At 45.2% G+C, this 10,370-nt stretch overlaps 1 protein-coding gene across 1 annotated transcript; it reads right to left on the reverse strand.

Moving 5' to 3' along the window:
• Positions 1–1,370: 1,370 nt before the first annotated feature.
• Positions 1,371–7,970, reverse strand: hapln3 (hyaluronan and proteoglycan link protein 3). Its single transcript, XM_040133345.1, has 6 exons — positions 7,908–7,970; positions 7,225–7,284; positions 6,840–6,989; positions 4,980–5,378; positions 3,156–3,458; positions 1,371–3,070 (listed from the first exon to the last, which is right to left on the reverse strand). The coding sequence occupies exons 3-6, from the start codon at positions 6,976–6,978 to the stop codon at positions 2,793–2,795; spliced, it is 1,119 nt and encodes a 372-aa protein (XP_039989279.1). The 5' UTR covers positions 6,979–6,989; positions 7,225–7,284; positions 7,908–7,970; the 3' UTR covers positions 1,371–2,792.
• Positions 7,971–10,370: the final 2,400 nt, after the last annotated feature.

Below are 10,370 nucleotides of genomic sequence, written 5' to 3' on the forward strand. Positions count from 1 at the left end.
GAATCACCCCTATGTTCACTTATTCAGTACTCTGTATTTAATAGACACTCGATAGTTTCCTCAGCAGCGGCAAGGAAATTAAGATTTCGGACACTAACTCATTTTTGCATCATCAGCGACAGTTGTAGAGTCGCACAACAGTTATTTTCACATCGGATCCTGACATCCAGGTAAAATGTTGGACAGTAAACTCAATGCACTATAGAGCATGTTCAACATGTAGTGGAAAGTAACTAAGTGCCTTTATTCAAGTACTGTACCGACATTCACTTTTGAGGAACTTTGAACTCAACTTGAATATTTCCATCTTATGCTACTTTCCACTTCTACTCCACCACATTTCAGAGGCAAATGTAGCGCTTTTTACTCCACCACACTTAGCTGTAGTCATTTTGCAGATTCCTTAACTTTTCGGCTTGTGAGCCCTTACAAAATAAAGTGTGTAGTTAAGTCTCCTTGTCTCATTTCAGATATTATATTCTATTAATAATATTATATCTTCCAATATACTCACCCACCCAACTAATGTTTGTGCCGTGTCGCTGGCTAGCAGCCTCACAGGGGCACTAGCATGGCTACGGTTTTAATCTTGTTTAAACTTACCTATATCTAAGTCCATAGAAGTAAGTATTACCTGCATTCATTCAAAAGGCCCATTGGCTGATGTTATGCAGCTAACAAGCTACCGTGGGAATTTTGAAATCATGGCCTACCATCCACCAAATGTGCCTGCAACCTTAGGGCCTGGCCCCGCGCATCGCAGATTTGATGCGAGGGTGTTCCTCTTTGGGGGGGTTACCATTTTGACTCAATAGCCACAAGACTGGGCTGGAATGGAAAGCACTTTCATCATAGCCATGTGCCTTGCAAGCCATCTTTGGCAAGTCCGTTCTGGTCCACATGTAGGCAGATCAGGTTGCATTTCATGGATAAAGGCGTGGATGGAAAACTTTCCAAACTGTTGCACTGTTCACAACAGCGGTCACAGAAAAAAAAATTCAACCTTGTAGGATATTCCGCACATGGTACAACTTCAGTCTACACCTGCTCTCATAGTGTCTACGGGTGTTTTGGCAAGTGATGAGTCAGATCCCTCCAATCTTTTCCTACACACGTCCTAATCCACCAACTACAAGATTTCTAATGGTTCCACATTCTAAATCTAAAATGTTCTAACTACAGACATAGAGTTGGTTTTCTAAGAGCAGGATTTGCTTAGCAGTTTTATATATATATATAATGTGTCTCATATAAAAATGTCTTTACAGTATTGTTTTTATTCATTTGTAGAAAATAGTACAAATGCACGGACATATATAATGAAAAACACGGGGTACATGTGTGTAATGAAACACAATGGACGTAAACAAGGTAGTTTAAATATTACAACAATACAGAGAATCACTCATAACTTCTGATTTCTCCATAACAGAGTACTACTCTTAATCACCTTTACAAAAATGAAAAAGAGATGCATTATACTTTATAAAGTGGGATACGCAAACCTTTCAGGAGACGAACAGAGACTCAACAGTATATTTCACAGTTTTACAAAGACAGAAAGAGCGGCGTGGTGGAAGTTAACTACAGTTATTGAGTGAGCAGTCACGGACCAACGAGAAAGATCTGACAGGTTCTGTGTGTCTGTCCTGTTACTGTTTGACTGCAATGTCCTGGAGGGCACTGCTGGAGAAGACAATGTAAACGTTCTTGTTGAATAAATACAGGGTAGGTGAAGGACTGACGTGTGGTTGGAGAGCAGTGAATTATTTTAATTATGATGAGGTTTTTTATTTTATTTTTTTTATTTTAGTCCGAATACCTTCCCCGAGTGTGAAATGAATCATCTGTGAATTAAAGTCACAAATTTCAAAACAGTTGCAAAAAAAATTTAAAGCAAAATTAGCTTGATTTGATCTGTGAGGAGTATTTTGCAGCCAAAATAACTGAAAGCAAGAACAGGTTGTTCTTGTTTCTGCAGGTTGTTGTTGTGGTTAGGTTGCTATACACTATATGGCCAATAGTATGTGGACATCCCTGTCCATTTACTTCTATGTATTTTTTTGTCTGAGGGTGTTTTTCACTGCCAGGATGAGACCCCTTAGATTGAATTAAGGGTAACCTTAATGCTACAACAAAACATTTACCTATATTTTATACAGTGGTCTGCTTCCACCTTTATGGCAACAGTTTGGGGAAAGTCCTTTCTTGTTTCAACATGACAGTGCCCCTTTTGTACAAAACGAGGTCCATAAAGTTATGGTTTTGCCAGTTTTCTCCTGGAGGAACTTAACTGGCCTGCACAGAGCCCTGACCTCAACCTCTTTGGGATGAACTGAAATATCACCAAACATTAGTGGCTGACCTCAGTAATGCCTCTGCGGCTGAAGTGAGCAAATCCCTGTAGCCAGGTTCCAAAATCTTGTAGAGAGCCTTCCCAGAAGAGTGATGGCTGTTATAGCAGCATACGAATGCCCTCTGGTTTTGGAATAAGATGATCGGCACTTACATACAGGTGTCATTTTGCAGTGTCCACATACTTCTGGCCATATAGTATGGACATGTCTAAGTACGAGTGCAAAAAACGTTGTTGACTAGTAGTAAATTTCAATACTGAGACATGAGTTAAAGTCTTATGGAGGTGGAGAGTGATGAACCCAAATGGTCTCACTTCAAAACAGCACGGAAAAGAACAAACTGGCTAACAGCTAATGCTAACCTCCCGAGCAGAGCTTTTAACCAGTGCGCTGTTAGAATGGTTTGTTTAATTGTCTCGTGTTGAGTCCGAGCATCTACCGATAACAGTAGACACCAAACTTTAGGTACAGTGAGGGGAACCCAAAACTACGCACCCCTGGTTCAGGCGGGCCACAGTTAGCCCGCGCTTTTGCGATAGGATAACGCACGCTGCCGTCGGCCAACCAGCCAGCGTCACAGTGGTCCAACCCCATCAGCCTCCAGGCGCCGTACAGCTGGCCCACTCTGGCAATTTGACTTCCATCACTGGCGCAAGCCTGGACGGCCTCAGTGAAGTTGAGCTTGGCCGGGTGCTGTAAGTAGTATACAGTCCCTAAGGCAGGAGAGAGTCATGAATGAGGACACAGTCATGCACTGATATATTTAGGTTTGAAACATTCACACATCTTTGTACTGACCCTTGACAGAGGCGGAGAAGCAGAAAGCATCAAAGCTGTGGAGGAGGCGATGTCGTTGCCCGTAGCTACGCAAACCAGGAGCTAAGTTCACGCCCCCGCAGCCGTCACGTGGGGCTGTGATTGGATACTGCACTGTGCCGTCAGCCAACCAGCCGGCATTACACCAGTCTAGCCCCTCCTCCCACGCTGCGAAGAGCTGCTCAAACGTAGCCAGAGCGGCGTCCTGATCCTGGCACGCTTGCTGGGCCCCAAAGTAGTTAAAATGGTAGCGTCCTTTCTGAGAGTAGTAGGGGAACACCACGCCTGCACGTGGAGGAGAAGTGTTTTATGATAGTTTGTATAGTCATACATTCCAACGTAGTCTGAAACAGTCCTATCCCAGTTGAAATGCATCTGATGTTGCGTCTTGAGTCTAAATGTGAAAAATTCAAAATCCTAGACAAATGGAAATCATGTTCACGTACTGAATGGTAAAAAGATATCATTCTCACTTTTTTGCACATGGTGGAAGTAATGTTGGCGTGCAGTACAGTCATATTAAGTATAATAGGGTACGGCGAATGCTAAACATTGGCATCAAATCTGCAGGAAGTGATTTTCAGTTGTGAGCACAACATAGACATATCATCACCTTTTGACTTGATATGACAAACTTGTTAGCAAACAGCTGCTTATTTACACATCCAGCATCTATGGTGCCACATTATTATTCATTTGGAGTCACGTTTGTGTCCACCCGGTGAATGAAAGTCCAATATTCACTCATGATTTAGCTCTGTTTTTGGGCTCCTCCAACTCCCGAGGGAAATGTGCGGCTCTTCGGCTGCTAAACGCTGCACTATGTTCACCAGCTAGTCGCTAGCTACTTCTGGGCAAATAACACACAGTGGGTTTGCTGAACACAGCTGCCTGTTGATGCTGGAAATGCAGTCGATGTGGTGAGACTGAACAATACAGCACAAGCCCAGTACAAGGTAAAAGTGGTTAAAAACGCTCAGCAGAGCTGCAGGGCTTGCCCACAGAGTTTTCGGGGATGCTCACTTTCACACTGCATGTAGTTGTTTGACTCAGTAGTAAAATAAAGCATACTGATTAATGCAACTTTAAAGGAAAATCTACACTCAGTGAACGTTAAACCCTTTTGCAGTTTTGGCCACACACCAATCATCGATACACCAGTTGTTTTCTATTACCTGTTGTGCTGTCAACCCACAGAGCAGCAGCAGCAGTTTTCTGCCCCGTTCGACTGACTGTGGATTTAATTACTTGGCAGTGTTCAAATGTTTATCTTGTTAACGGTACCATGGGGAGTTTTCTGACCACCAGTAAGTGCCGGACAGCAACGTCTTTGTCTTGTTTGTTCTCATGCGTGCGCAGAAGGGTGCACATGTGCGTCGCAACACACATTCCTAGCATTCGACAGGTGGTGGTAACGCACACAGAAATGAGGAGGAAGGCCGCTGGCAAGTAAACATGGATGTAAACAATAGAGGTTTCAGAAAAAAAAAAAAAGGAAAACAGGAAAAAAGAAAGAAAGGAAATGTTTTCAGGACTTTTGTTAGGTCTAAGGGATACACACAATTTGTTTGGGTGAGTACACTGAATGTAACGGTAACTTTGTTTACATGACAACTCCACGGGGCACCTTTAAAATGCTGTATGTACATTGTACTATGCACTCCAGAAGGAAGCTGTGTCATCAGCTCCCATCTTGACCCAGCCAACACCTGCCGCGAGTTCGTGAGTTTCCCAAACTCTCGACCTCATCAATTGACATAACCCTTCGCATACAGACACACACACACACACACACACACTTCTCACCTCGCAGCTCCAGATCCACAGTCACACTCTCGTCCTCCAGGCCGTCAATCACCTCACAGCGATACCTTCCTGTATCATTGAGTTGCAGCTCATCGATCACCAGAGACATGTCCCCTGGCGCTGAGCGTCTCAGGCGCACACGGCCCCGGAAGTTGCCGTAGCTGCGGTGACGGTTGCCCATGGCGACCATAACCTCAGTCTCCCCGGCGAAGGCTTCAGGGGAAGCGAGTGCAGAGATGGTGTTGGCAGGCAGCCAGGACCATTTGACCCGGGTCCTGCGCGGTGTGGTGAGTTCAGGCTCGTAGCGGTAGTGACAGGGAAGGGTGACGCTGCTCCCCCTGGTGGCCGACACCGAAGGCTGCGGGGATTCCACGTGGAGACGAACCCCATTGAAATAGACTAGAAAAGGCACAAACCCCCAAAAATACAACATGTTTTAGTTAGTAAAATCCTAGGATCCCAAAACTGGCCTTTTTTTTTAAACAGCAGACATTTTGAATTCTATTAATGTTAATTATTTTTATATTATTATAGTAGATTTTATTACCACCATTGCACAGTGAATATATTTTACACACAGTATAGCTCTGAGTCTATCTTTAGTCACTATTTTTTTTAGATTATTTATATTTACTTCATTTATTTATGTGAAGTGGCTGCTGCAACACAGCAATTTCCCCTTTGCTACTAATAAAGTACCCCTCCGTCCGTCCATTCATCCATCCATCCATCCATCAGGAATGCAGCAATTGTTGATGTTATTAGTAACAACTGTGCTTTCCCCGTTATGCTATGTTAAAATGTTTGTGAAAAAAACACCCAAATCTATTCACATTCACCAGTGTACTAAAACTACCATACGTTACTGTCGCGTAGCAACAGGAAACAACAAAAAAAAGGGTTGCCGTTTTACTCCAAGCGAACCTGGTGATGCCTCTGAAAAGCGTTGTTTGCATAGTTGCACTTATCAACCCAACTAATAAGCCTCTCAGTTTGCGATGACTAGCCTTTGCTGTTGTTGAGCAACAGAGTCCTCTTGTTGTCGGCACCTCGGGAGGTGCTCTCGTGATGCTGTGCATCCTGCTTCCTTGGTGACCTTCAATATTTGATTGTTTACTTTCCACGATGTCCAAGGATCTGTCTCACCCTGGCTACAATTTGTAGAAAGACTTTGCAGGTTTGATTTATAACTCAAAACTGAATTAAGCCTGCATGCTGAAGTTTGAGTACCATGAATTTTGTCACTTTTTTTTTCCTTTTTTTGTGCTCGCTTACGAGCACAAAAGAAGTAAACCTGTGCTTTTCCTTCTCTTGTCCTGACATGTCCAGCTGCCTTGAGAAAAAGTCTGCTCGGTCTGTATTTAATAAACTTAAACTTCTATGACCATCAAACACAGTGTGAAAGCTCAACTCTGCCTTCTCCGAAACGATTTACGTCAATGACCCTGTAGTTTTACAGTAAAATAAATACCCCTGAGGTTAGTGTTTATCTACGAAGTCTGATTTGGAGAAATCCGTTTGGAGAAAATCATATCTTATGTTTAGGGCAACGTAAACATAAAACACACACACACACACACACACACACCGGACTGGACCAACGGAAACAGAGAGCCACATCCATCACCAGCAGAGTTTGTTTTTGTAACCCGGGTAACTGCCTGGGCTCCATGAATCACAGTCTTCTTCCCTCCACATCCAGGTGACTGTGTTGTCCTGTATACAGATGATGCATGTAGCTGATCCGTGTCTTACACGTGCAGCAAACACGCAGTGGACCTGCAAGGCCCCTCCCTTTCAGATGCACGCGCACACACACACACACACACACACAAACACAGAGAGAGAGAGAGGACCTACTCTCTCCGTTGCCGTCGCCGTTGCCGATGTCCTGGTAGTGAAAGCCGTTGTTGTACAAGGGGATCCTGCCCTGACCGCCGGGCAGCAGCAGCAGCAGGTACGAGCAGACGGCCAGTAGGGGGCGCAGTAGATCGAGCATGACGCTATGCTCTGCAAGAGAAAAAAAAAAACACACACACACACACACACACACACACACAGTCTTCTTTTTTAGCTCCCTCCTCTCAAAACTGTCATAAATACCAGGCAGACACTGTGAAAGAAATCTCAGCTTGGTGATTTAGCGTCAAATTAATAAGTGCCACAATTTAATTCGACCTCAAAACAGTTCTGTCACAACGGTTTAAATAAAATAAACAAATAAAGAATTAAAAGTAAAAATTACCAGGTTAGGCTCTTCCCCAAATCACACCTCTATGTCTGTGCTTGATAAGGTCGGTGACACCTCGGGTTAAAAGGCAGAGCGGCAGTTATTACAGGAGACACAGCGTTTGGTTATGAAATTAAGTTAGTTTAGTAAAAAAAACAACAACAACAACAACAACAAATGGGAAGTTTATAGTTTCATCCGCAAAAATCAGAATCTGGAGGGGAAATGTATAAGCAACTTTAAAAAATAAAAGAATGCCTTTAAGTCGAATAGAAAATACATTCAAACTCTATGAGAACTGCGCACTGGGATGAATTATGATGCATTCAAGTCTACAGTGGATCAACTATAGGAACTTTAGAGACGGGAGGAACTTTTTCTCGCATCCCAGTCATTTGACACATCTCTTCCCCGGTTACCCCCCCCCCTCTCTCTCTCTCTCCCCTTCAAACTATTCAAACCCCTAAGTCTTTTTTCTTTTTCTCAATAAAGCGCCGATTGTACTACTTGTCGTGCTCACCCGACGTCCTCCCAACGCCGCCCCGTCAAGTATCTCCGGCAGCAAAGTTACCGGCTGAGTTCAGCCTCTGCTCCAGAATTCAAGCCGCGCGAGTCCGTTAAACGGGGCTTTTCCCCTCCGGTTTCAATCTGCCCCACGGACGTCTGCTCGAGGGGGGGGGGCTAAAAAACGGACTCACGGAGAAGCACTTGTCCGACCGGCGCGTCCTCAGCTCATCTCCTCCTCATCCTCCGCTGTCCTCGCGCTCTCTTGCTCACCGGACCCGCAACCACAGGAGCACGAGGCGACGTCACCAGACCAGGCACCCCCCCCCCCCCCTTGAAGTGAACGGAGCCCCATCATACGTGACGTCGTCATCCACACGAGCCCACCGGCACCAGTGCTCACGGGCCCATTCATGCTGCCGGTGACACCATTGTAACCACCGCCAAAAACCGGTGCCCACCGACTACCTGTGCTAAGGATCCGCTTAAAGGACAGGTTCACGACTTGTAAAGTCATCAGGCCCCTGCGCACATTTAAACAGGGGGGGGTTTCTTACTGTGGTCAGTCCCCCCCCCCCCTGTTCGTGACCAGACCTCTTCCAGATGTGATTCCAGCGTAAGCGATTTCGGGGGGGGGGGATCCACAGGTGCAGAAAAAAACTAAACTAAACAAAACTAAACATTGAGACGTTCATCTGAAACTAATACGAGGCTTCAGCAGGACACGTTAGTCACGTCAACGGGAAATCTTCCAGAGTTACAGTGTTTTTGGTAGGAAAAAAAAAAAAAAAACAAAGCCAAAAAATCTGTGTTTCCAGTCTCCCCTGACGGCGGGTCCCTGCTGAGCTGCAGCAGGAAGACCGTAGCAAAAAGAGGGAGTTTTATACTAAATACACAGCGACTGTGATTCGTCTGACGCAGGCGACTGAAGCTCCGTATCAGCTTCAGATAAACCTCTGAACGCGTTTGTGGTTTTTTCTTGTCCGTTGGATGCAAATACCTGCACCGATGCCACATCACCCCGTCGTGCACACAGACGCAACCTGATCGCTATCTGCATCGGGGTTTAAAATTCATGGGGGTCAGTTCAACCCAGTTGACCCCTCCCTGGGCCTCATCTCACCCCCAGTAAAAAAATCGGGTCAAACCCAATTTATGGTCTTTTTCCTCAACCTTTCAACCTGTCAGCTGAAACAGGTAGTTTTGGCCACATTACGACAGAAAGCAACAGCTATACCTCTACAGCACGTTGTTTATCCAAAGTGCAAATATACAATTTAAACATGCTCTAGCTTTTTTTTTTTTTTTTTTTAAACCAACAGTCACACTGTTTGAGTCCATTCAAAGGCAGAGGAAAATGCTCTTTAACGGTTAATAATGCAGGTGTACTTTTTACAGCCTTCTCCCTGGATGATGCAACCCAGCTTGACCTGACGCTGACCCTCCGGAGTTGTGGAATATCAATCAGGGCTGTCCTCCAAAACCACTTGTGTTTGTTGTTGTCAAGCTCTGGGTTAAAAAAAAATTTCGCTGAAATCCTTAATATGCGCAATCTCGTGCGTGTGATGGAGGAAAAACTCTGTAACCAAGAAAAGCTGCACATTTTATTATCGACTATCAGATAACTGGTATTTACGGCGGGTCATCTGCGAGACGACGTCAGGTGTTAAGTGCCTCTCGTCTTTCCAAACGTCAGCATTCACACAGGCTGCCACCTTCTGCACTCCTGGTATGCTGAGCGCTGACAGAGCGTATTCCGTGCCGCTGTGTTGCCATGTCCTCAAGTAACACAGCAAAATATTGCCACACGAACTCATATTTCAGTCATTTAGCTGAAGTAGTAGCAGCTGTGGTGGAAAAACAAGAGCACTTCCAGCTCTCCGCGTGGGGCCCCTGAGAATGTGCAGGTCCTGCGCCACTGCCCGAATGTCTGAGCGAAGGATGGTCATCACATTGCAGATGGAAGCTGCCCCCCTGACACTTCCACACTGTGAAACCTAGCGCTCTACTCCATATTATTGTCTGACACGACACTGCCATCCCCTGAGGAGCCCCAGACCACTGAGTCCCCCGTTTAAAGAGTCTTGAGCCTCTCTGGATCCTGCTCTCCTCTGTGGTCAGCCGCTCTTTCGGCCACTGATGTTTTTCCTAGTGACTTGACTTACACCCAGAGGACTTGACAGAAACCCAAGGCCACCGCTATTTCAGCACAGGGGTGGGGTTGCGGTATGCCGGTGGGTTTTGGGGATGTCGAGGAAAAAGCTGCTCTAAGCCGCTAGAAGACAGTACGGATGTTCAGGGTTTCATTTCTAAAATCACTTCTATGGTCAGAAATCAAGGATGGTGTGGATGTACAGGCTGATCATTCAATTTGTTTATTTACCACATTCCCATAATTCTGCCACGACACTCGTCCCTTTCTGAAACATTAAGTTACACCAGTTATTTCAGTGTAATACAGCAACGCAAGCGGCTCAGGCACAGCAGTGAACTGAGCGACATGCTAGCGACGGCACTGTACAATGCTCACGGTCACAGTGCTAACATGCTGATGTTTAGCTGGCATAATGCTCAGTGTTTGCTATTTTACTCCGGCTTTTCAAAATGCTAACATTGGCTAACTAGCACGGGAACACAACGCACAGATGAGCCTGACG

The sequence above is a fragment of the Xiphias gladius genome, chromosome 8 (genome assembly GCF_016859285.1).
Source record: "Xiphias gladius isolate SHS-SW01 ecotype Sanya breed wild chromosome 8, ASM1685928v1, whole genome shotgun sequence".
Classification (NCBI taxonomy): domain Eukaryota; kingdom Metazoa; phylum Chordata; class Actinopteri; order Istiophoriformes; family Xiphiidae; genus Xiphias; species Xiphias gladius.

Coding starts and splice junctions, on each gene's coding strand:
- hapln3 (XM_040133345.1), bottom strand. CDS start 6,978: ATGCTCGATCTACTGCGCCCCCTACTGGCCGTCTGCTCGTACCTGCTG. Junction 3,459..4,979: donor TGTGGATCTGGAGCTGCGAG/GTGAGAAGTGTG, acceptor CTCCACGTGCAG/GCGTGGTGTTCCCCTACTAC. Junction 3,071..3,155: donor CTTCTCCGCCTCTGTCAAGG/GTCAGTACAAAG, acceptor CTCCTGCCTTAG/GGACTGTATACTACTTACAG.